The 27,463-nt window shown below is 48.1% G+C and overlaps 1 protein-coding gene across 1 annotated transcript in view; it reads left to right on the top strand.

Moving 5' to 3' along the window:
- LOC119386460 (very long-chain specific acyl-CoA dehydrogenase, mitochondrial) overlaps positions 1–27,463 on the top strand; it is a 238,167-nt gene that overhangs the window by 133,475 nt on the left and 77,229 nt on the right. The window contains exon 8 of the mRNA XM_037653745.2: positions 27,131–27,328. Within this exon, the coding sequence (XP_037509673.1) occupies positions 27,131–27,328 (198 nt within the window). The remainder of the gene's footprint in view (positions 1–27,130; positions 27,329–27,463) is intronic.

Raw genomic sequence — 27,463 nt, 5'->3', positions numbered from 1 at the left:
CTGCCACAAGAATTGTATCCGATACGATACTAGGCAATTGTATCTTAAGATACTTCGATACATTCGCAAATTTGTTTTTATAAGTGCATATAATGTAGCAGAAAACGTCTATGCACAAAAATGTCTGCTTGATAATTTCTTAACATTGACCCATTTCGTTTCATTTATTTATTCACGTCGTACTGTTGGCCACGTGGCCCAAGCAGGAAGGGCAATGTACAGCATAGGAAACACGCGCACAAGGCACAATTGAAAATCTCAAACGAAAGAAGGCAAACAAACAAACAGTTGTAGAATGAAAATGTTGTTTAGGAAATAGTGAGAATGTAATTATGAATTTATTCAGGTGAGCCCGGATGATGAAAAGGTATCAGGTTCCATTCCTCAGTAGTTCGGTGAAAAAAGAAAATAAAAAAAATTAAAATAAAATTAGTGAAATGTCTGTTAGTATCTCAATTTCGCCCTTCTTGCTCAAATTACATTAGTTTCCTTCCGAAACAACTTACTGGGGTTTGTTTTAGCTTCTTAACAGGACAGCTGTTTATACACTTCGCTGACAGCGCTTCTTGCTTGTAAGTTTTGCAATTGATGGGAGTCGCTGCTCTGCTTGCCGACCAGCTAACTGGTTGGCATCTAATCGCAAGAACTTCAATAAGAAGCCTTCGCACGATGCCGCAAATACCGGTGTGCACTTTTGCCTTGTCCGTAAAAGACCGTTGGCGCAATAGCGGATCGCTGGACAGGTGTACAGCAGCAACAACGCTGGTAGCGAATTTTTTTTTTCTCGACGCATCGTGTATACCAGGGGTCTCAAGCACGCGCCCCGGCCCGCACATATTATTATACCGTCTTCCTCCTATTTGTTTTTATTTTCTTAATAAGTATGTACATGAGCTACAATGACATGACTGGTCTCAAGCATTCTTTTCGTGAGGACATGAGGTCACCATGTGTTGAAACATAACCGTGAAACAAAAACGCGGTCGCATTTCGATGAAGGCGAAATGCTAGAGGCTCGCGTAGTGTGCGATGTCAGTGCGCGTTAGAACACCAGATGGTCCAAATTTCCGGAGTACTCCACTACTACGTCCCTCGTAATCATCTAGTGGTTCTGGGACGTTAAACCCCACACATTACCATTATTAACAAAAACTCGATATTTCAGAATCCGTGTCCAGATTTCAGTCATTCTGTAACTGTATCGATGTTTCTCGAACCCTGACTCGAAATTCCCTTGAGATATGACCTATATATAAGGTATGGGAAAGGTTCATTTCAAATGGCAGCGTTAGCTGTCATCTTCTTCAGGCCACTCCTCCCCCCCCCCCCCTCTTCAACCTTCACTTTACTGCCCTGGCTCTGGCTCTTGCGGGACTGCATTTGGTGACTGCGGCCCGCTGGCTTTACGGTGAGCTTGAGACACCTGGTGTATACGTAGAGGACATAAACTGCAATGAATTTTCAAATTTTACTTATCTGCTGGCGTAAAGGATTTTTTGTTGATATACTCACTAAGGTACAATCTTTTAACAATTTTTCTTCAACGAGAGAACATGTGCAACCCAGAAACGTCTCAGACGTATTGTATAGTTGCACAAAGCGTCGCGGGATACCGCCGCTATTCGCGCTATTGCCACTTATAGTTCTGATGACGTGGCGATTAGTAGTACTAAAAAATTAGGAAGGCCTCAAACAAGAAAACAAATATAGGTAAAATAGAGAGGCGGTTCCGTATCAAACATTCACACTGAACGAGTACAGAAAGACGATACAGACGGTGCGCTTAATAGATATGACAATTAAGCATGAAATGTTGTCAACCCATGTGTTAAGGTGAGACAATATAAAATTCAGTGCCTATGGGAACTTGCCTGAAACAGGTCGTTAGGACGCTCATCAGAAAAACAGAGCTTTCGGTATAACAGCATTTCCCGAACCCCCTTCCTAACATCTTTAAGATGGCTCCTAATAATTTCCTTTTTTAGAACGCAAAGTCAATTTCGCTATTTTACTAAGCGGTAAGCAGAATGTTTTGTACTGTATACTCAAGGTGCGCCCACATAATTATATATCTGTTTTCAAAATCTCCTTGGCAACGCGTAAATGTGTAAACAGTAGTAGAAATAATGCAGACAGTCAAAAGAATAAAGCAGATATCTTATTTTGGTAGCCCGTTACAAAAGATATACTGCAGTGACCAGACCGCAAGAAACAGTACAGAGACCTAGGTAATGTATGGGATGCAAAAGGACAGCTAAGAAAGAACTTGTGCTAACATTCAAATTGTGATTTCACAAATTCTTTAAATAAGGACAGCAGGAAGAAAAAATGCAGTAGGCCAAGATATCTTCTGTTAGGTAAACGCTCGCTCTATTATATATAGCATCAGTATCAGTGGTGCTAAAGTTGTTAGAATCTTATTTGCATATAAGTTAATTCATTGCATGTAAGTCAAACTTCAAATCCTTCAAATCGCTGGTACGTAAAAACCACGAGACGCAAAGCGACCGCATCCTTGCAAGCGTCAGATTTCGTTGCGAAGCAAGACGCAAGAGAATCTTCAATAACGACACTGTAGCAACATCAGAATTTGCGCGATAAACGCCGCACGCATTGGAGTACGCGACGTAGGACAGTGGTTAAGAGCAAGTGTCATGCCATGGGCGCAACTAAAAAGAAAGAAAAATCGAGAAAACTAAAGGTAAGTGGGATGGGCGTAGACATCCGTGCACTTGTTACTGTCAAGACTGCGCGAGCGCTGCCACGTGACTCTGCTCCGCCAATACGGACGCGCAGATCTCATATTCTGCCTTCACTGGAGGGCACTGGCGGAAAGAAAATTTCATCACTGCCTTTAGTTTTATTTAGATGGCATAGTGACGCCAGTACCAGCTTGAGGACGGATTTGGGCCAGCGATTATTCTTTCGCACGGTTGTGTTGCGATAGCAGTATCTTGTATCTTAAGACACGATACATTATCGAATGTATTGGAAATACAGATACAGATACCTGTTTTTCGAGACGTATCACGATACAGATACAAGATACCCAAAGAATATCTAAGATAGTATCTAAGATACATGTATCTTCGATACTGCCCAGCACTGGACTGCACTCAGTGCGTCAAGTTGAGTGTTATACAATCTGATGTCACGCGGTGGCTGAAGCAAGCCAAAGAAGAATGGACACTACGAGGAGAAAGGTTGGAAGAGAAAGTCAGAGCTCCAGCAAGCCAAAGCGGAATGGGCAGCTCGAGCAGGAGAGTTGGAAGAAAAGGTCAGGGAGATCCAACAGGCCAAAGAAGAATGGGAAGCACGGGCAGCAAAGTTAGAAGCAAAGGTCACGGTGATACAACAGGGCTGCCAGAAGCAAGTGGCTGCACTTGAGAATCGACTTCAGGGTGAAGTTAGAAAACATGAGGAAATGATGGCACAGATGAAACAACTGCAGACATTGGTGGATGCAGGACTGCCAAAGGTGGGCCGAAAGGAGATGGGCACATCAGCCTCTGCAGCAGTAGTACAGGGAGTTTTAGAAGCAGAAGTTATAGAGTTCAGCCAGCAAGAGAGCACAGAACACTCAAAGGCACAGCCAGAGCGAGGAGAAGGGGACCACAGTAACGACCGAATGGAGAGCTCCCAGGACACAGAGTGGCAGGAAATAAAGAGAAAGGACAAGAAGAAAAGAGGGAAGACAATGCAGTCCCAGCACCAGGCAGACCAAACCGACAGTATGAGGGCTACACCAATGGGAGAAGCTGATGGCGGCAAAGAACAACGCAGGGTCATTGTTGCAGGAGATGTGAATGCATACAAGCTGAAGCTCATGGCCTTAAACATAACCAACTGCGATAGTCGTGTTGTTTTCAACACAAAGGCAAGATCAACACTCAAGGAAGCATCACCAAGAGTAGAGACAAACCTGCAGAGACACCAAAGCTGTCAATACTTGGTGGTACTGCACGCCGGCATGGGCGACCTTCAGGATGGCATGGAACCACAGGAAAGCGCGAACTATTTGCGAGAGAAGATAAGGCAACGGAGAACTGAGTACCCGCAGAGCCACTACCTCGTATATGCGAATCCAGATTTTCACGCAGAAGAGGAAGAAAGCAAGAGTCAGTGTTGGAATGAGCATGTGAAAGCAACTTGTCAGGAGCTAGGCCCACAGGTTGAATTCGTCTGGGTAAAGGACACAACGGGGCAAAGGGCATACAAGAATGGACACTACACGAAGGAAACAGCACAGTGGTTGGGGAAGAAGCTTGGACACCGCATATGTGCTTTTTTAGAGATAACTTCACCAATGGTGAAAGAAGGGCTCACCCACAGGCATGGATGAGAAGCCCACAGTTCAACAAACAGCTGATTACAGCACTGGGCGAGATCCTGAAACAGATGGGCAAATGCCCATAGATGTAGAGACAAGGCAGCCCTCCACCTACCGACCTCCACATTTGCTGAGGATAGGAAAGCGTGTAGATGGTCAGGATGTAACTGTTGGCGGTGAATCAGAACAGAAAACAAAGATGTCGCAGGGGTCCTCGTCGGACTAGCCACAAGCAGGGTATGGCTGCAGTTGGTTTCCTCAATATGCAAGGAGGTCGAAGTGAAATAAAGTGGGAAGAACTCGCCAAACAGATTATAGAACACCAAGTGTCAGTCTTTGCTGTGACAGAGACTCACGTGAGGAAGAAAGACCGCCACTATGTCCAGGTCTGCGTTGGGAAGGCTGCAACAGACACAGCACAGAATGCTGGGGCAGTGGCATTGGAATGATGTGGAATGAGGAGCAGTGATGGACACGGGTGCAAGTGGAATGTCAGGAACACATGTGGGTCACAGGAAGAATAGCCGGAAATGAAATGGCACTGGCAGTGGTCTATCCCTGGACAGGAGCCCAAGAAGATATCAACAATCACATATGCACATGCTTGGGAAAACACATCCAGAAATTCAGACAGCATTACGAAGTGATGATTGTGGGAGATTTTAATGGTCATATAGAGGATATGGATGGGAGGACAGATGCAAATGGAAAGCGGTTACTCACACTTGCTGCAACAGAGGGATTAGTACTAGTGAACACCCCCGAGAAATGCCATGGACAGATTACTTGGGCGAGGCGGGACCAACACACCTGTATAGATTACGCGTTCGTGTCACCCAGAATATTCCAGGCCTTGCGAAGAATGGAGGTGGATGAGGACGGATCGGGCAACCTCAGTAGTGACCATAATAGGATACGCCTGATCTTTGGTAGTGGTATCGGTATGATGAACGACAGCATCGAGCAATGAAGCGAAGGCCAATGGATCAGGAATTGGAAGAATTGGCGGCAGAATTAGAAACAACGGTGCAGGAGGTAGACACATATGAGGCCCTTATAGAGGAGATGCAACGGGTGCTGAACCAAAAAACTACAAAATCTGTAAAACGATGGAAGGCTAAACAGTGGTGGACTCAGGAAATAGCAATAGCTATAAAGGCCAGACGTGAGGCGAACCGAATCCATCCAGGCATGGGATACTTATTTGTCCCTGAAAAAGGATGCAGCCAAGCTTGTACAACAAAGCATACACCGGGTCAATGTTCAGGTCATGCAGGAACTGAAGGCTGCAGGTCCACAAGCATCACAAAGATTCTGGCGATACATTAAAGTAGGGCAAATCAGGGAGCAGCAGCATGTACTAGGTGCAACGCCGGAGGGACATAATATCGAAGGAATGGCATGCCTGCCCCTGCTGGAGGAGCAGAGATGCTTAAGAAGCTCAGCCAGTCATACTTCCGACTGGGGAGACGGAACAGGCGGCAGAACTTCGAATAGCACCCACAGATAGAGAGCTTGACCGTGCAGCAGCTACAATGGATGGTGGTACTGCAGCAGGCTGGGACGGCATCCCAGTGAGTCTAGTGAAGGCCGCAGGTGAGGAAACATGCCAGACCATTCGAGAGCTCCTCAAGCAAATTATGGTGAACTCTGAAATCCCGGAATCTTGGAAAGAGAGCAGGGTGATTCCTTTGTACAAGGGGTCAGGTGACAAAAGAGACCTGAAGAACTACAGACCCATTGCAGTGACACCAGTTTTGTACAGAATGTTTACACAGGTGGTCAGGGCAAGGTTACAATAATGGGCAGAGCTAACAGGTGTGCTGGGAGAGTTCCAGATGGGCTTTTGCACGGGTAGACGCATTGAAGATAATTTATTTATTCTGACACAATGCATTGAAATTGCTGAACAAAATCAGAGCCCATTATTGGTGGCTTTCCTGGACATACCGAAAGCATATGACTGTGTGCATCGGCCAGTGCTCTGGGATATTCTGCAACGGCTGGGTCTTGAGGAAGAGGACCTGGATCTCCTTAGGTCTCTGTATGAAGGTGTAATGGCCAGGGCGGACTGGGGGGGCCACATGACAGCATCTGTGAAGATTAAGTGTGGACTTCGGCAAGGGTGTCTGTTGTCGCCGCTGCTCTTCATGCTTTACATTTTAGGTGTATCCCAAAAGCTGGAAGCATCAGGGTGCGGGTACTCACTGCGGCACAAGGAGCAGGGGAGGGCAGTGACGACAAGGGTGCCAGCGCTGATATACGCAGATGATATTGCTTTGCTGGCACACTCACCGGACGAGCTCCAGGCTTTGCTGGACATATGTGGGGACGCGATGGCCACACTCCATTTGCGGTTCAATCCACAAAAGTGTGGCGTCCTGGTATGGGGGCCGAAGAGCTACTCTGGAGAAGCATGGGTTCTACAAGGAAGCACCCTACAGTGCAAAGACAGGGTGAAGTACCTTGGAGTACACTTGAACACAGGGCCCAGATACCTTGAGCAGCATGAGCACGCAATGAGGATGAAGGCAACAAGATACCAGGGCATCTTGGGTAGACAGACGTTGTGGGCCTTCAACAGGTACGAAGTGATGAGGGGGCTGTGGAAGATGGTAGCAGTACCGGGGCTGACATATGGGAATGCGGTGCTGTGCATCTCATCTGGTACAAAAGAATTTATGGAAAGACGTCAAAGAGAAGCCGGCCGAGTAGCCCTGGGCATGCACCAACAGACACCTATTGAGGCGATACAGGGAGACGTGGGGTGGTCCTCCTTCGTGGCTCGTGAGGCGATGGCTAAGGCAACGTACAAGAAGCATTTCATGCGCCTCCCCAGTGCCAATCTCGCGCGACAGGTGTGGGTGCACACCGTCCTTGCCAGCTGCTCAACAAAGTGGGAACACGTCGCACACGTAGCCTGTGGGACCTATATCACCTCCGCGCTCTCTGTCTGGAATCCACGCAGGGCGATGTGAAGGTGGCAGTGCCAGCGGTCAGTACACGGCAGCTGGTGCGGCAGCAGGAAAAGGAAGAGTGGGTGAGAACGGCCGAGAAGAAGTCGTCTATGACTGTGTACATGATGGGGAAGAGGGACATTGCCAAGGAAGCTTTTTTCGACAATTCACGAGGAAGTGGTTTGTTGGCGGAGGCACGATCTGGCGTGTGACGTACTCGACACTGGAGGGCACACTATGTTGACGGGCAGCAGACGCAATGCATCCTTTGCAATGCAGCAGAGGAAACAATCGAGCACATAGTCATCCAGTGTCCGAAGGTTCACCCGCCCTTTGAGACAACATCGCTACAGACAGCACTCGGTTTTGTCGAAAGTGAAGACCAGCGTAAAAGCACCAGAACACAAGTGGAGTTAATCAAACAACGGTTTGAACACTGGTGGCGGTATGGTGCGCCGCGGTGACTCCCGTGCCCATGTTTCCGGAGATCTCTTGGAGCCGCGATGCTCTGAAAAACAGTTTTTTTTCCAGACTACGCCACGCATTGAGCGCAGGCGACCCGATTCAAAGGGTATAGCCAGATCGCTATCGCCATCACCAACCGGTCAAACTGGTCAAACCAAATCAAACAACGTCGTAGGCTTAGTCCCGCTGTTGCCACTGTTCTCACCACGTTTCCAGTTGCTGTCGTTTGGAGCTGCGAAGTTGAGATCATGTTGTGCGGTCGCTTTTCTGGCAATGAGTTCTCCTGGCCCCAGCGTTAAAGGGCCCATCACCAGGTTTGACAATTTTGAGCTAACGGGCGCAATGCATACATTGGGCGTTGTTGATCACGTCTGTCAAAATTTGCAACGCTACGCGCCGTGGAAATGGGTCAAATTTGAAGCTGAACGCTGCTTGCCCTTCCTCTCGCGGGCGCGCGCTTTAGAGAATGAGGGGATGACGTACATGAGAAAATGGCCCTACGTAGATGGTAGTGCTGTGACGTCGCTCCTCTACGTAGACGACTGTACTCTGACGTCGCCAACAGTAGCACGTGACAATGCGATAATTGTTTGACGCGACGAGTGTAGTTTGTGTAATTTGTTGCTTGAATAGATTAATAAAACTTGAGAAAAATAATAAGACGCACAAAGGGAATGTGTGCGTCTTTTTCATTTTTTTTTTCGTGAATTGCAATGAGATGCGGGGCTAATGTGCCTCCCTTTCCCGTGCGTTTGTGTCCCCGCGGTTAACGCATCGAGCAGACGCCAGCCCTGGAAACGAAAATAATGTTCTGGCGCGTTCGAGCACTCATTATGCTCATTTATTCTACCGCGTCCAAGTAAACGTCAATACGGCACTGGCTCATGATACCGCCACTCTCGTGCCCGTACAAATGTCTCAACTTTCATGCCCGTCTCGCAGAAACAGGCAGTACCATGGAGGAAAGAAAAAATATGGGCAGTACAACACAGAGAACGCCGACAAAACGCCTACGGCCGCTACATAAAAAAAAAAGGTAGCGACCGTGCAATGCCGCTCGCGTGCTCGGGCTGGCTCGGGCACGTCATGCGCACGTGACCATGCATGCGCATGACGTGTTCATGCGTATGTGTCAAGTGAAGAGGGCAGGGAAGGGATTTGGCTTGCGAAGGCTACACGGGGCGAGTGGCAAGGGTTTGAAACTCGCCTCCTCGCATCATGGTTTCGCGCCGCTACAAACCATTTTTTTTTCTCAGCTCGTAATGAACCGATTTGAAAAATTCTTGCGGCATACTGCTATTCGGCACGCAACAACTTCCAGCGTCTAACTAAATTTTGCTATGTGGCCTGGTGAGGGGCCCTTTAAAAAGAAGCGACGCTGGTTTTTGCTCAAGGAAAAAGTGGACATTCTGACGGAGATGAATGCTGGAAAAAAGCAAGTGGACATATGCAGGGAGCATGATATCGCACCGTCAACAGTGGCAATGATACTGAAGGATCAGGAGAAGATTGTGAAATTACATCGAGAATCATAGCTGGCTCCCTCAAGTAAACGCTTGCGGCTGGGCAACTACCAAACTGTCGACGACGCCGTCCTCACATGGTATAAGGACGCCAGACAACACAGTGTGCCCTTGTCAGGCCGTATTATTCAAGAAAAGGCGCGACAGTTCGCGGTTGTTTTGGGCACCTCCGGCTTCGACGCAAGTGCCGGATGGCCCTATCGGTTCCGGCAAAGGAATGACATCATGTGGCAAGTCGCGTGTGGCGAAGAAAAGGCGGCCGATGCCGAAAGTGCGATTGCCTGGCGTAACGAGCGCTTTCAGGAAATCGTCGAGTCGTTCAGTCCAGAGGTTTTCAACGCCAAGGAAACGTGCTTTTATCAGCTGTTACCTGATAAGACAATGAACTTTAACACTTTCGGGACCAGGGAAAAACGCACAGTCTCAAAGAGTGTTATGAAAAACTTTTTTAATAAATCAGATAAACAAGATAGCTTTATGTGTTATACATCAAAATGACGGTAATTGAATGGTCTTTCAGAAGAAATCTAAATATTAGGCATAAAAATTACATACATAATCAAGAAAAAATGTCAGATGGAAAGTTTCACCAAAAACCAACATCAAAAAGTTTCAAAAGGCATGCATATACAAGTAAAACTGTGAACTAAAAAAAATTCTAAATATGCAAAATGTGGCAAAATGTCTTCTTTCTTAAATGTAAAAGTTTGGTCCGCCTATCTATAACTGCCTTTTTTTAGCTCGCTTCAACATCGGAGCACTCGTGTGCCCATCACAGCTGATGGCTCTCATGCCACTGCAGGAAACAATTTCGAGTAGTAGTGAAACACAAGTGCACATCACAAGTTGTGCAGAAACAATTAGTTTTTAGTTCGACTTTGTTGCGGTCATAGCACAGCTTGCAGCTTCTGCGCCTTTTTGCCTTTTCTGGCTTGTGGAGCGTTCGTTTAGTGGAAGGTGGTGGAGGAGTGCGAGCCGGCTTGGCACCATCGAAGTTGAAAATCTGACGAACGAGTTCTTCTCTGAAGGCAAGGTGGTCATATTCAGATTTTCTTTCAAGTTCGGGGATCTCTGGGTGTGATGCGCGGTGTGCTTGAAACAAAATAAAACTATTCACACAGGCAATATCGATGCAGTGGAAGAAGAGTGTCTTCCACCACCGAACACTTCTCATGAGTACGTTGTAATAGCCAATCATCTGGTCCGATTTATCTACTCCTAGCATTCCAGAATTGTATTCATGTATCAGCAATGGCTTCGGTACAGAGATCTGAGCCCAAGTGTTTCCCCTTTTTTCCCTTCTTTTTGCTGTGACTGTCATGTTTGCTGTGTGAATAGTGCTCATCATGTTGACAACACGACGGTCTTTCCATTGAAGGTATAATATACCACTATCACGGAGCCATCTTACGTCCCCACGTCGCGCTTTTTTCTCCCAACGTGTGTCTTTTAGTTCGGCAGGAAATCCTTGCCGGTCTTTCCTCGTTGTACCGCAAGCCAATGTTCTTCGATCAATCAGGTGACTGAACAAACGCGTCGATGTGTAGAAGTTGTCCATGAATATTCGGTATCCCTGATCAAGATAGTCGGCACGCAGCTGGCAAACTACATCGAATGCCAATCCATGAGGCCCTGGCTGATCCCGCTTGCCGGTATATACACTGAAACGTACCGTGTATCCGGTGCCGGGATCAGCTAGGACCCAGAGCTTGTAGCCCCATTTTGTTACCTTATCTTTCATATACTGCCTGATGCCCGATCGCCCTTTGGATTTCACCATTCGTTCGTCCACGGAGAGATCACGATGTGGCTGAAAAAGTTTCGCCGACACCTGATTTGCGTGCTCCATGAGCCACCACACGAACCGGAGCTTCCCTCTCGATAGCTGGCTCACATCGTCCAAGTAAGCAACATGGAGCATAGCGAGCAACGCTATGAAACGGCGTCTAGGCATTATTCGTCGTGGAAGCAGGCCACTGTAGAGTTCTCCCACGTTCCAGTAAAGTTTCAGCCGCGGCACCTTGACGAGGCCCATGTAAATTATAAGGCCAATGAACTTCATCATTTCATCTGGGGTCACCTCTTCCCACGAACCATCTGTACGAGCGTGCGTCGGTTTTTCGAGAATTTTCATCCAGCCGTATTTGTTTGAGTTTTCACAAAGCATAGTGATCACTTGCGTAGTGAAAAAAAGAGCGAAGAAGTCAAGGGCCGTCAGAAATTTTTTTGGTCTGCTCCTGAGTGCCACGCCCACATAGTCGGTGATGTATACGCCAGGTGCCCGTCGCGGAGCAAAGATGATCCGCTTCTGCGCTGGTGGCCGGACGTCATTGCCATACGTTGTTGAAACCCTGCCAAATGAAGGTAACACAATAAGAACATGCAGCGACCGCGCAAGCTTGCTCAAGAGCAAGCTGAAAGCAAAGCAAAACTAACCTTTCTCCACTTGTTGAACTTCCAGGCTGATCGTTCCCTGACTCGCTGTCCGAACTGAAATCGGAACTTCCGAAGTCGTCTTCCGACTCTTCGCTGCTCGTTTCGTCAACGAAATCAGCCGTTGAAGCAGTGGAATCGCGAGATCCGCGTCGTTTTTCAAGCGCGCCGAGTCGCGAACTCGACGCCATTCTCTCGCTCAGCTGACGCGACCGCACCCGAGATAAACTGCAATTGTCCGCCGCCGCCTCTCAGAAAGAGAACAGACTACTCTGAGAATGAAAGAGTAGTGTTCAAAATACCGCGCAGATGGCGCTACATGTCAGAGCGCGCAAAAAAATCAGTTTGAAAGCGGGTCGAAAGCTATCGGTCATATACGACCGATGGCCCTATGGGGCGGTCCCGATAGTGTTAAAGGTGAAAAATGCAAGGGCGCAAAAAAATCGCGTCTTTGCGTGTCGGTGCTCTTCTGCTGCAACGCCACAGGCACAGAAAAACTCAAGCTTGTTATTGGCAAGTCCGCCAAGCCTAGCTGCTTGAAAAACGTTGTCTCGTTGCCTTGCAACTATGCCCCGCCACGGTGGTCTAGTGGTTATGGCGCTCGACTGCTGACCCGAAGGTCGCGGGATCGAATCCCGTCCACGGCGGCTGCATTTTCGATGGAGGCGAATATGTCTGAGGCCCGTGTACTTAGATTTAGGTGCACGTTAAAGAACCCCAGGTGGTCGAAATTTCCGGAGCCCTCCACTACGGCGTCTCTCATAATCATATCGTGGTTTTGGGACGTTAAACCCCAGATATTATTATTATTATTATTATTATGCCTTGCAACTATTGGGCAAATAAGAAAGCGTGGATGACGCGGGAACTGTTCACGCAGTGGCTGCTGCAGTTCGAGAACACAATGAAGAAGAAACAAAAGAAGGTTCTTCTAATCGTTGATAACTGCTCGGCACATATGGTGAACACGCGTTTGAGCAACCTTTAGACCAGGGCATAATAAGATATGTGAAGGCCGAATTTCGGAAGCAACTTGTGCAGCACCTTCTCATTAACATGCGACTGAAGCTGCCCACGGAGGTCAACATCCGTCAAGCCGCAGAAATGCTGACAGGGTCGTGGTGGAACGTCAAGGCAAGCACCATTGGCAACTGCTGGCGAAAGGCAGGTCTTCTCGAGACTTCGCTTACGCCGCAAGACTGCGAGCCTACGCCACGAGACTGCGATGACGAAGCGGAGCTCGACCCAGAGCTTTGGAATGAGCTTACTGAGAAGCTCCCGGTAGAAGCTGCGGTAACCTTCGAGGATTACGTAGACAGTGACTGCGCAGCGGCTGCATCCGTAGAGCTCAACTGCAAAGAAATCGTGAGTAAAGTGCGTGAGCAAGATTGTTGTAGCACTGACGAAGACAACGCTGGAGATGCAGAGTCTGGGACAACGGAAGAGACTATTTCCAGCTCGGATGTTGTGGTGTTCTTTGAGAAGGCCTTATCGTATCTCGGGTGCTGCAAGGATGTACCCGAAGGCATCCTTAGGAAGGTTGCGAACGTGGAGGCATACATGCACCAGCACCTGCTTTCTACTCACCAGAAGAAGATAACAGACTTTTTTAAGCAGTAAATTGTTTCCACTGGGTGCCTAGTGTTTTCGTTCATTGTTTACGCCCCAACACGTGCACCTCCTGCAAAGGTACGTTAATTTCGCTGTTGTGTTACATTACCGACATCATTTTTCAGTACTACGATATTTCAGAATAACGAATTAAATTCGGCGGTCCCGTGAAGTTCGTTGCAACGAGATTCTACTGTATAAGTGTGTTTGACTGTGTAGCACCACAACCACGGTCCCAGACCCCCACCACCATAAAAAAAAAACTCCACAAGACGTCTCGGGTCGGTGCCAAATCACAAGCTCTCTTTTTTTTCTTTGTATCCGCCGCCCTACTCAAACTTTGGAGAGCCGGAGAAGCGCAAAGTCAACTGCACCAGCCCAGCAACTCAAACAACTGCATTATTAGTCCACGATGTGTATATATACAGATGCATGTGGCAACTTACATGATAGAGCACGTGCCTAGTGTCATCTAGGTTTATACAAGCACAACTGTTGAATACCATGGTAAAGAGACAGGGCGTGCAAACACGGACATAAGAGAGAAGTCAAGACACCATGGCATTTGTGGTGTCTTGACTTGAATACCTACCAAATAGCCCAGCTTTCTGTTATTCCATTGAATACCATATTTTCTCCCCTCAAAAGAGTCGCTTCCCAAATTAGTAGCAGCTTTAAACCACGACAGTACTCTTCTTGGGGTTGTCATGCTCCTCAGCTCTGGAACGTCTTTGTCAACTGGTGTTCGAACAGATGGCTGTTGATGGCCATGGTTTTCCTGTTATTGCTTGCCGAGCGGTGTCACTGCTTCAGGAGAACAGCTTCTTGCTATTCTGATTGGTGCTGTAACTGATTGAGGGCGTGGTGCCAGTCGATTCTGATTCAACGTCTGGCCATCGTTAAATTCGTAGGTGTCTTGGCTACGTTGGTCAACAATGGTGAATGGGCCTGAGTAACTCACAGCGCCCTTAGGCAAGTGCTGGCAACTTGACTCGTACCGATTGACTTGTTAACGGTGCACGTTTTGCTGTTCATCAACGGTTGGTGTAGGTCTTACTTGCTCGTTGCTTTTGTGCTACCCTGCTGCAGACGGACTTCATTGCTACTTGGGGGTGGAGGGGGTAATGAAAAACTGTGTATCTGGCACTCCTAAACGATCCAGTTTTGTTCTGGGGGGTTGGCCGTGAAGAAGGACGGAAGGCTTCACTGCTGTGGTGGCATGTGGCGTGGAATGGTAGACTCCCAGACATTCGGGGATGGCTTCCTTCGACATTCATGTGCACGGACCTGAGTAGACTCTTTAGTACTCACTTAAGCCTCTCCACCTGGCCGTGGCCTGCCGGTGGTAGGCTGCCGAATACGCATGAATGATACCATGTTCCTTGAGAAAACTGTTGAACCCTCAGGTTGTAAATTGAGGGCCAGGGTCACACACAATTTTGTCGGTGTATCCTTTTCTGCTAACATGATTCACAGAAAGGAGGTAACCGTTGCAGTAGTCACTTTCACTGAGGAACCGACTTCCAGCCACGCGTCAAAGTAGTCAGTGGCCATAGTGGCAAAGCGACTATCTGCGAGCACATTGGAAGAAAGGCGCACAATGTGGATTCCTAAGGTGACCACTTCCACACTCACAAAATGTTGGACATAACGTTTTTTTAGCGCAAAATGATAATACAAGACTGAAGACAGGACAAAGTGCTACCCAAACTTCCTCTTGGCGACTGTAGAAGTGTCCCGCAGGTAGCATATAACGTTCATGCTGTTGTACAAAAGACATACCTGCCTCCAGCACTAAGCACCGTGGACTCAATCCATCTAGCCCGCCAACACATTAACGTGGCATGCTGACCTGGGGGTGCAGGGGGTATGATGCAGCACAATGAAAAATTAATCATTTATTTTACAGCGAAAGCTGTTATGAGATCACAACAATAGCCATAGTTGTCCGCCGGTGTCCGGAACTGCTATCATGCGAAATAAGAAAAAATAAAACTACCGTAAAATGCCGAGCAAGCGCCCCCCCTACAGTGAAGGATAATCCGACCAGATTTGGAGGTGGTGCGGTTGGCTCGGTCCCAGACCGAAATTCAAGATGGTGGCGAGAGAGCCGCTAAAAATAAAAAAAATGCCCATTCACGTTTCTGATTTATCCACTGTTTTTATTCTCCCTCGTCACTGTCAAACCATTGAAGCAGCGACCAGTTTGACCAATATTCAACCGGCCACATGACAACGGCATTTCATAAACAACATTAGATACGCATTCAGTGTACTCATTCTTGTGGTTCTTACACAAGTGATGCTCGTCTTGATAAAAAAGTGGCCGCAGGGAGGAGGGGAAGTGGGGGGGGGCGCTTGCTCGGTCACTGGCGCTTATTTCAGATCTCCGGAAAATGGGAGGGGGGCGCTTGCTCGGCATTTTATGGTAAACGAGAAAAAAAAAATCCAGGATATAATGGGATTCGAACCCTCTGCGTGGCAGCCCAGGATTCTACCACAAAGCCAGACCAGTGCTTGAACTCCTTTGCAAACAGACCCTATACAGGCTTCATGTCGAGAAAGGAATTGCATCAACATGTGTAATATAGCGTGGTGGAAGAGTAAAATAACAACCAGGTGTCACACAATGCGAATTGCATAACGAGTGGGTCGTTGAATGCTTTTAACCCATTACAAAAGGCTCAGCCATAATTCTTCATTGCCATCAGCCACCACATCAACAAAGTGCACATAATGCCTTACAGGTGTGCTGTGTAGCGGGTACTGCGCTTCTCTGCAGAACGACGAATAATGGCATAGTGGGTGCTTCCCTACTTCACAAAAATTGTGATGATTTATAGCGTTGTGGGTGCCATGCAAATGTACTTGAAGCAGTTTCCTGAAGAGAGTTTACAAAAGGCTCTAGAAAGGCTGCTCTTACAGCTGTTGCTGTGACTGTGCTGTGCGTTTCGTGCAGGCCCGGTGTTTTTTTTTCCAACTTTTGGCGAGAAACTCTTTCTAATATTTTGTAATTTTGGAAAGAGGAAAATACTGTAACTGATACAAGTTTTTTAAGTGCAAATATATCAGAGTATCTCAATGAACAAAACTATTTTATACATCACTGTAATATGCTCTGACACAAAACAAAGTTATTAATATGACCATAAAAGTGCAGCAACTAAACAAATAGCCACTGTTGAAACACCGCTCGTTAGCAGTGGCAATGCAGCAGCCAGTGGTAACGCAGCTGGTCCAGGGGCCCACTGCCCACATCGGGGGCAATGGATGCAGAACACCTATGCGGCAAATAAAGTGGTCAGCTGACTTTATCGGAAGCTGGAACAGGGTGGAGCTGAACTCGTGGTGCTGCTGAACAATAATTAAGCTTAAAATGCGGGCCATTTTTGAAGATTCTCACATCTTTTGTGGAACGCTAGACAATACCTCTCAATGTGAGACAGTGCCACTAGTTGCAGGATGGGTGGTCACCTTGTCAATTCCTAGCTTCTGCCATGGTGCTGATGGTGGAATGCAACTGGCTGAAGAGATAGCGTCACCAGCTTTGCAGACTTGTCAACAAATTGGCATACACTGCGAGATGCAATAAATTGCTCCACTTGCTTGCACATACCAGGCCAGCAGTATTGCTCACGTAGCCGCTGCTTTATCCTTGCTGTTCCTGGATAAGAATCGTGGGCTGCGTCAAGAAGCCATCCTACGAGCAATGAAGGTGCGACAAATTTGTCTCCCCGAAGCAGGAGGTCTCCAACGACTGAGAGCGCCTGGTAGAACGGAACTACCGGCCATGCTGAAGTCACCCACTTTGACCTTGAAGCAGCGGGTCCTGCATTGCTTCAGCAACAAACTCCGCATGAGTAATGCACGTTGAGACAAAATAAATGGTCTTCCCTGTGTTTTCCTCCTCCACGTGACCTTGAAAGAGCATCAGCAGCACTATTCTTGTCGCCCTTCTGGAATTAAATTGTATAGGTGCATGCAAGCAGTCTGCTGTAGATGCGCAGCCACGGGGTTTCAATGGCATCGATGTAGGGATGGTGACGTAGAAAAGTATCTCGGCATGCTGACCGTGGAGGAACACTGGTGCCGTACAACACCCCTTGCTGCTGATTCTGCAGCAAGAACAATTGTGTAGTGCTGTTGATGTCGGCTGCATAGGCGGGCACATTAACCTTGAATTTGTAACGGCTTACATAAGACCTAAGATCTTGTGTAAATGAGGAAGCTTACGGGTACATCTGGCACCAGGATTTCTGCATGTATTTCTGCTCTGTTCTGCAGGGTGAGAAGTAACATGCTGAGGTCGCTGGATGTATTGCAGGTATCGAGCTCTCGGTCAGTGAGGGCCTGCTGTTGTGGCATACCACTCCTACAGACACGCTGAAAATGTCCTCGTTTACTGCATTTGCTGCCTGTTTTATCCCGTACTTTGCATGTCTTGGAATCTGCAAGATGCTGTGAAGACCCGCAACGAAAGTAGGATTTGTGCTGCCGCGGTGGTAATCGCAGGGCTGTACTGCACGGCATGGGATGTTTGTTCACCTTTTGAATGCTTGCAGCTTATGACTGCAGCTCAAGTGAGTTATTTCGTGTCTTATTCGATATTGTTTGCTATAGCTAGCGCACGTTCAATAGTAAGCGAAGTTCCTTTTAAAAGAACATGGCTGCTCGTTTTTGTTACAAGCTGGTCAGGAATAAAATTGTCGACCTGCTCACCAAAGTCGCAACTCAATGCCAGCTTCCGCAATGCCGTGATGAACGCAGCTGCGGTCTCTCCAGGTAGTTGGGTGGGCTGTCCGAGCTGGTGCCACTCCGTGACGACGTCTGTTTGAGGAGCGAAGCAGGCGTCCAGCATAGCCACCGCTGCATCGTACTTGTCACTCGTGCCCCTTTTGTCCTTTTTCACTGCATGCCACGTCGACAGTTTCTGGTCCAGCAATGCATAGTTGAAGCGCAACCCTTCCATACCCAAACAGTGCAACAGCAGCACTTTACGGCAGGCAGGTGTCGCTCATACATGCCAGGAGAAATTCTTGGAAAGGCTGTTTCGCTGCATCCGAGGAATGGTGGTCCTCTTGGGCGATGGCAGGAACTCAGGCAGCTGGTGCACGCTCATTGCTTGAGCTTTTGGTCACTTCACCGCTTGTCACCAACTGTTGTATACGCTGCCATGCTCAGCCTGACTATGTTGGATAGCCAGAGAAACGAGTAGTAAACCGTACCGGCCCAGTACCTCTCTATTTATTATTTGTCCGTGATGGGCACACACACAGATGCACGTGTCAGCCGATGTGATAAGGTGTGTGCCTAGGACCATCTAGGTTTACACAAAAACAACTATTAAATGCCACACTTTATTTACTTGCATTCCGAGCAACGTACGGCTCTCCTCTCTCTTTCTATCTCTTTTTCTATCTCTCTTGCTCTATTTTCCTCTCTCTTGTCAGAATAAACTGAACATTGTTACAGAAAAGATGTGTCAGTCTCATTCACCATGGCTCTTCCAAGTGGTGACCTGTAGTTCTTCACGAAAGTCCCGAACTATTTATGAAGCCTTGAACAACGATGATACACAGCCCAACATGGAAGCTACCGGCATGACCAATCAACACGAGGTCACTGTGGCTTCCCTCCGACTCCTACCTTAGTGGAACCGCAACCCTTTGGACTGATTTCTTCAGGCAGAGTTGCCATTCATGCTTTGTGGTGTGTGCACGGAACAAAGCAAGTACCATGTCATTGTTTTCTGCATTGTCACTGCTGCCGCCGAAGAGGTATCCAACGTGCTTTCCGGACCGCCCTCCACTGCACCATACGGCAATACGGCTGCACTGCTGGAGCAAATGACGTCACGGCAATCTCCCATCCAACAGTGGACAGAGGAATTGGGAGACTGCTGGTCAAGCCAGCTTGTTCGCCGTATGCGTGAATTGATTAGTGGCAACACAAACGCCAGTGATGACAGCTTGCTGCGCGAACTCTTTCGGCAGTGCCTTCTGGCCAATGTGCAAATGGTTCTTGCCACTGCTTTCACTTTGGACCTCGGCAGCTTTTGGAAGTAGCAATGCCACCTGTGTGTGTCGTTTCACCATCGTCGAACAGCTTGAGTGCAGCTCCAGAAACATCATCTGCCACTGCATCTCCCATCGACGTGCTTTGCAGTCGCTTAGAACAATTAGTTTGTCCTCTGGAGCGTCACTGCACCCCACCGCATCACCAAAGCAACCGAAGCGCGCGCACCCTGCGTTATGCATGAGAACAGAGCTGCTGGTCTTGCACAGTGCCTCAGATATGTTTTTACCACTGCTGTTCTGGACAGGACGCACGTCACTGTCCTTTGCGCGTGGCAGGGACACAAGCAGGCAGACCATTAGCGGCAACGAATGGTCAAGGCCAGCGTGAAAGTAGGTAACGAGAAAGTTGCCTATTTCACGTCATGATCAGAACCACAGGCCAGCAGTACCTGGTGTACACTAGTGTCTTTGTCAGCATCATTTCGGTTCCAGCTAAATGATACCCTCGATCAGCTACCTTCAAGCTGTCAATGGTAGCAGGATCTCTGTATACAAATCGCGCTCGCTCACTCTGAACCTCGGCCTATGCCGTATGTTTCATTGGGTTTTGCTCATTGGCACTATCCTCATTGGCGCCGACTTCTTGAACCACCATGGATTGCTGGTCGACGTCGAACAGCAATCCCTGCTAGACACTACGACATTGATCTCTGTTTGTGGTGTCGTTTCCCATTATTCATGCATAATCGCCCCAACTACTGCAGTGGCCGCTGACTGTTTCTCTGGGCGTCTTCACGAATGCCCAAACGTCGCTGAACCACCCGACTGGACAAAACCTGCACAACATGATGTCTGCCGTCACATCATCACCACTGGTGCACCTGTTTTCTCTCGTCCATGACGAATTGCTCCTGATAAGCTCAAGGTTGCCAGGGCAGAGTTCGACACATGTTGGAACTTGGAATAACGAGACCATTGTCTAGCATCTGGGTGTCCCCACTCCACCGTTTTCCCAAAAAAGCAGGTGACTGGAGGTCCTGAAGAGACAGCTGGTCTGTGAATGCAATAACCATTCTTGACCGGTAGCTCCTGCCTAACATTCACGGCTTTACACGGCACAACAGTATTCTCCCAGATTGATTTAGTCCGAGCCTTTCACGAAATCCCAGTAGCAGAAGAAGATATTCCCAGCAACTACTAACCCTACAAGAAAAAAAATGTTTTGCCAAACTAATAACCCATTTGGTCTTGAATTTATGAGAATGCCACTTGGCCTCCAAAATGCTGCACAAACATCACAGTGGTTCATCGATACAGTCATACATGGTCTGCCATTTGTGTTTGCCTACTCGTTGGGGTAGGCATCTTGTGGAAAGCTAATCCCACAAGAAGCACCTGCATCATCTCCAACTTTTTCGATCACCTGTCAGCAAACGAGTTTGTTGTGAACACTGCTAAGAGTGAGTTAGGAGTATCATCTCTTGATTTACTGGGGCATTGCTTGGGCAGCAGTGGAATTAGCCTTCTTCCTGACAATGTGCAAACTGTCATCGAGATCCCTAAGCCACCAGTTTTGAGGGCTTGTAAACTTCTTCCGCTTATTTATTATATACTGTGCTACGTTGTTGGTACCCCTTGACCATTTGCTCTGTGGCGAACACTAAGCAACTGCACTGCCGTGGAACACCACTGCAGATGAAGCTTTCAACTCCATGAAGCCCGCTTGGGCCAAAGCTGCACTCCTGTCTCACCCATGGCACTCATGACTGATGTATCCAGTTCAGCGCTTGGACCTCCAGCAGAAAGTGAATGAGGAGTGGCAGCCGCGTGCCTTTTTCTCGAAGCGCATGACCTCCACTTCTACTATCTTTGTCGTTGACACGATAGCACTTGAACCACGAATGCTCAAGCCAGCCAGCTTCACGAATGCTCAAGCCAGCATTCAGTGAAGCACCCGCACTGAATTATCTTGCCGTCATGTTATCAGCATGTCTGGCATATTATCATGCCAGACATGCTGGCTCCTCCTCGCCAGTGCACCTCCCATCACCACCTCTGCACCGCGTTCACTGGGATGACACTTTTGAGTGCTGTTTGTCGCACCAGCTCCAAGGGGGGAGCAATCTGTAGTGGCACGGCCATGGTCATCTCTCATCTGTGCTGGAGCTTCATTTTTCTTTGTTTCTTGCATTCCAAGCAACACAGTTTGCTCTTCTTGCACTTTCTTTATAATTACTTGTTGTTGCCATTGTATTGCAATTTGTGTTGTTTCTGTATTCAGCAACTGTATATGCCCTCCTGTGTGATCCCTTTGGGATTGGCAGTATATACAAATGAATGAATGCTGCTCTCCTCTCTGTTTGTCCTTCCTCTCTATCACTGCTCCCAGTGCACTGCATGCACTTGCTCTGTTTTCCTCTCTCTTGTTGTCAGAATAAACTTGATGCTGTTACACGAAAGATGTCTCATTCACCATGGCTCTCGAACTGTATGTGAAAGTTTAAAAACATTGAGAATTACTTTACGTTTAATGATTGTCTGCCCTCATAGCAGGTGAATGACAATTGTCCAATGGATGGTGTCCATGGCCTGTCGTCACTTGAACTCCATTTCCAAAAGTCGGTGCCCTTTCTTTGAAAAGAACTGTCAGCAGGTGATGAAAATCATATAAGGATGTAATAGTGAGCGTGTTACGACTGTTGAGGAACCTGAAGCAGTTGCACTTTGTTCTGCTTTTGTCTTTATCTAAGCATGGGCACCACTGTACCTTTGAAAACGCTTGCAGATCTAGATAGGGCACCTCCAAGGAGGTTTAAAAAAGACTTCTGGAGTGGAGGTTCCCTATGCGTGCCCACGCGAGCGGGTGAAGCCTGGGAAACCAGTTGGTAGCCATCTTGCTCCAGGCAAGAGGCAGTGCAGCTTGAGCACGGGCAGCGTAATTGTGAGCTTCCGCGGGGGCGTTTCAGCGTGAGAACTGGATAGTTAGTGTCACTTATATGGCCGAATTATTTTTTTGTCCTGCAAGATTGAAGAAGGCAGTTTTTTATGCCATAATACATGGGCTGAAGCGTGCCTGATAACATGTAGAATTCGCTTCCAGCATTCTCGAAATGAAGCACATGGTGGAGTTAATAAGTGATACATAAAATTTTATTCATCCCCGGCTTTTATACAATTTCAAATGAAAAAAGAAGCATATACAATGTGGTTTATACGTAAATAAAGCTACAAATCCAAAATAACTTCAAAATGCACCTCAATGCAGACAGTCACGAAACTAACCGTATGAAACATGCACCCTAAAAAACTAAACACAGCAAAAGAAAAGATACAAAAGCAAACTAGTTGACCAGTTTGCTGCAGCTCTTGTTTAGACTCGTCTACAAGTTTTAAAAAATAAGAGTCCTTGTCAGCCGCGTTCTTACTCCGCTCTGGGAGTTTTAAATGCGAAGCATTTCTTAGCGAACCATTGGCACATTCAGCTTTTCACACATTCAGCACATTCAGCTACGAAGCTACCTACCTAGCCGCCTACGCCTGGGTGCTCTCATGATCGCCTCCTTAACTTGGTGTAGACCAAAATCTGCATGGGAGGGTAAGAGGATTTGACGAATATGGCTGTTGGACAATGGCATGAATAACAGGAAAATCCTGTTGCGTACATCGTCAAACCCTTTCCTCCAGACACATGTGGCACATAGCCGTTTACCACTGGCCGTGGTGTATGGTTATGCGCCACAGGTGATTGACAATTTATATCTACCCAGGAATGGTGAAAACAGACATTAGTAATTTAAATGCAACAGCATTAAGAAAAACCGACGTCGGCAGCGTTGACCCGACGAATGGAAATAATAAATATTAGGATCACAGCAGGAATCGAACCCAAGCATTCTGCGTGGCAATCAAGTTTTCTACCACAGAGGCACGTCAGGTATATAGACTGGTTTTGGAGAAACAGCCTATACAGGCGTAATGTCGGTGCTACATCAAGTGTGGTTGTGGTGCTGGCTATCTAATTTTACAAGAAAGCAATAAACACTACGTATGTACTTCTACGACACCGGCGTCATATCAGATTAACATCTGTGGTTCCAGTGTTGGCTCCGCTTTTATAGCAGTGTAATAAACATTACATTTGTATTCCTATGTTTCAGCAAGCTACAGCATAGACCGCTTATAACGCAAGTCGCCGGGGTCGCGAATGTCCGCACTTTAAGCGGTACCGCACTATAACCAAAACAACATTTTTGAAAGGTTGCACGTGTGCAAAACATGACCAACAAGCAGGCGCGCGATTACGACTATCGAGGCATGTGACTGGGACGTAAGTTTGCATCTGCTTGAATGGTTGAACGCTTGAATGTTGAACGGTTAGCGTCCGTGGACCTGCGGTGCCGACATAACGAACACGGAAAAAATGCGCCGTCACGGGAAGTCGCCGCGGTAACACACTGCATGTGCGCGATGTCGAAAAGGGTGGCGACCACAAACCACCACTCGAGTGTTTCACACGCACGCCCGCTTTTTCGTTAAAGATGCAAGTCACCCCTTCTAAATGCAACAACTGCAAAATGTTTCATTGACTCTGCACCAAACTGCAACTTCTGTAGTCCGCGGCCGCCGACACGGCAGCTGGCACAGGTTAGGCCTAGTGTGCGTGTTGCAACTTGGCTTGCCATCGCGAGAAGCTTGCCCTAGACAACATGGAGATCGGGCGTAGAAGAGATTGCACTCGCGAGTTAAACTGAGGGCATCACGCATGAAACGAAGTTTCGGTTCGCGGTCGGCAGAACAGCCGCGGCAACTATCCTGAAAAAGTCTTTCAAGATTGTAAGTCCGCCTGTTGGCGGCAAAGGCGAAAGCTCCATCGCGTCTCAATGCATTGTTACTTGCGGGGGAATCGAGGTTGCACGCGCGATATCTGCGCTCTACAACGAAGCAAATATTTTCCCGACTGAGACAAACAGCGGAAACGCAATCTTAATGCGCATGCGGGTGCCCGTACGTCGCGGAGTGCACATGTCAAGCGGCTGAAGTAAAGGGGCAAAGGCTTCTCCATTGGCCACGCAACCGCTCCCCCTCCTCACACCACGCACCCGTGCCAGGCTGCTGCCTCCCACTGCCATCTCTTTCTTTCTCCTCCAGCTCCTTGTTCATTCATTCCGCGTCCCCTCCTCCCTGTAACGCTGTCGCCGCTCTCTCCCCCGCTGGCGCATCTCTGCTGAGAAGCATGCTCGCTCCGTCGCATGTCTGAGGACGTTCCGGCAGCCGCATTATAACCGGTCTTTCATCCCGGGGGACTGCACAATAAGTGGTTGTCACGTATCTCGGGAGCGCTTGCAATGTCGGAATGGAGTTGGGAGAGAGAGAGAAAGAGTCGGGAGAGACCGTGGTGGCACTGCAAATAAAACTTTATCGTACCCACCACGGCAAACCAAAACAAACCCGCACTCAAAATTTACAATAAAAATCAACAAGTGCAAACATGCTGAGTTAGTGCGCAATGACTAACACTACAAAACATTTGAGCTATGTCTAGCTCCTTCAACTCGAGCGCCTGGCCACTATGGCCTCTCAGTTAGTCGCGCTACACATAGAACGTTCTTACTCCGTTCGTGGAGTCCGCTGACTCAATGATGAGTATCGTAGAACTCCGGGACAAAGCGCCTCCGGGCGCCGCGTCTCCTTCCCATCTGACAACGGCACGAGTTCCAATGTCGACGCCCAGTCCCGTCGTAGCAGCTCCTGTCGACGTCTCCGGGACGTCGCCGTCGATCAGACGCCTCGCTGATCGTCTTCCTCGCCGATGCTTCCTTCCTTTCGGAGAACACCGGTCTCTCCCAGTTAGGCCTAACTCCTGGCCTCCCCTTGGTGCCACCGGGTCTTACTGCCGACGTGGCTCTGGTGATTGCCCGTGGGTCGCCGTCGTCTTGCCACGCCGTGGGAGTGCCATAGGTGCCCTGCGAACTGCTGTGACGGGGCTGCTGCAAGCCCGGGGAGCCTCACTTGGATGGCACCAAGTTCGACGGCCACCCTCCCGAGCCTCTTGTGCCGCTGCCCCCAGAACGGGGCCCTACTGCTCTCGTCGCGGGTGCGACGCTGGCTTGCAACACCTTGCTCCTCGACGACTCCAACGGACAATCCCTAACTCTTCTTCCGTGGTCTCTCACCTCGGCTCGGGTCGCGTGGCACGCGCCTTTCTCCGGCCAATGGCTTGCGTCGACGTGGCGAGGGTGCACACCATCGGGTACATTTCCATTCCCCGCACACCATCGACGCCTTGCGCTGTCCGGCACGCGCCCCGTGCCCCTTTACTCATGACAGTGGTATGTGTATACATGGAGTTCTATGGGAGGGTAAGCGGGAGTCAGAAAAAACCACATTATAGCCGGTACTGCACTGTAAGTGGTTACGTTATAAGTGGTCTGAGCTGTATATTGAAGCATTGCTCGACACCAGAGGAATACATTAACGATAGTTACATACGATATTCATATGATTGCCCCATAAAGTGCACTTAGTTTCGATAATACTGACGTACTCTGACGTGATGGCTGACGTTACGTTGCACCGTAAGGTTACCCTTTAAACACCAGTGTTGTCGACGTGCCTGGTAAGCCCACGATGTGCACACAGCTACTACACTCACAAAAATACGTTGATGCATCTCGTAACGCTTGGCTCAAAGCCATAAAATACAGCATAGAAGCACTCGGTGACTGCTTCGCATGAAACAAATTCCCACAACGCGTGGGATCTGCCGAATTTTTTTACGATTGATTTCTTTTGAAATGTGGTGAAGCCTGACTTTACAGCAAAAGCTGTTATCAGATCACAACGGCAGTGGGATAATTGTCTGCTGCCGCCGCCGGTGTCCGTAACTACTATCGCGCGAAATAAAAAAAAAATGAAATAAATAAAAATAAACAGGCTCAGATGGGACTTGAACCCGGGTCCTCAGCGTGGCAGTTGAGTATTCTACTACAGAGCCACGCTAGTGACTGGAACTCCTTTGCGAAAACATCCTTACAGGCGTCATGTCGGCCGAGGAATCGCGCTAAATGTGTAATATAGCGTGTCAGAAGAGTAAAATAATGACCAGGCGTCACACTATGCTAATTTAGCAACGAGTGACCAGATCATTAATTGCTTTAAATCCATTACAAAAGGCTCAGCCATAATTCCTCGTCATCAGCCACAGGCAGCATCAACAAAGTTCACATATAATGCCTTACAGATGTGTAGCAGGCACCTCGCTTATCCGCAGAAAGACGAATAATGGCATAGTTATTGCTTCCCTACTTCAAAAAAATTATGATTTGCGGCGTAGTGGGTACCTTGCAAGTGTAGTTATATTAGTTTCCCCAAGAGAGTTTAGAACGGGCTCTTCTAGAAAGGCCGTTCTTCCAGCTTTCGCTGTTACTGTGCTGCGCGCTCCGCGCAGGCCCGGCGTTTGTGTACAGCTTGGCAATATTCGACAAATTGTAAATGTGGTTATCGAGTGTATCGCAGTCCAAAAAATGATACATCAACAACACTTGTTTGTCGCCAAAAGAGTGGAGAAATTTGCCATCTGTGGAACTTCCGCGCGGGCTCAAGCGACGACCCACACGTTTTCTGCCTGGAGCAATATGGCGGTCGTCGGCTTCAGCGGCGGCATGCCGCCTCCACTCCATAAGTTCTTTTTCAACCTCCTTGGGCGCCTTGGTGCAATGTTTTTTCATTCACCCTGACTCCTTGTTTCAGTACATGCAATGAACCTGGGTAATAAGTATGCATTATTTTCCACAGACACCGGTGAAGCTGGACTCGGGGGAGGTGCGTGATCGCATGACTGCCTTCATTGTGGAGCGCTCTTTTGGTGGTGTCACCTCGGGACCTCCAGAGAAGAAAATGGGCATCAAGGCATCCAACACAGCGGCCGTGTACTTCGACAACACTCCAGTGCCTGTCGAGAACGTGCTTGGAAGCGTAGGTGATGGCTTCAAGGTGAGCTCATTTCACAGTTCTGCCGTTTCATTACGTGCCCTGGCCAAGTTCATTGAATATGGGGAAAACCAGTGGTGTCGCTAGCAGTGATTATAAAATCAGCAAAAGTTGATTACCGTCTTGTTTTTTTACAGT

The sequence above is a fragment of the Rhipicephalus sanguineus genome, chromosome 3 (assembly GCF_013339695.2).
Source record: "Rhipicephalus sanguineus isolate Rsan-2018 chromosome 3, BIME_Rsan_1.4, whole genome shotgun sequence".
NCBI classification, from domain to species: domain Eukaryota; kingdom Metazoa; phylum Arthropoda; class Arachnida; order Ixodida; family Ixodidae; genus Rhipicephalus; species Rhipicephalus sanguineus.
This window is presented reverse-complemented; position numbering and strand designations above follow the sequence as displayed.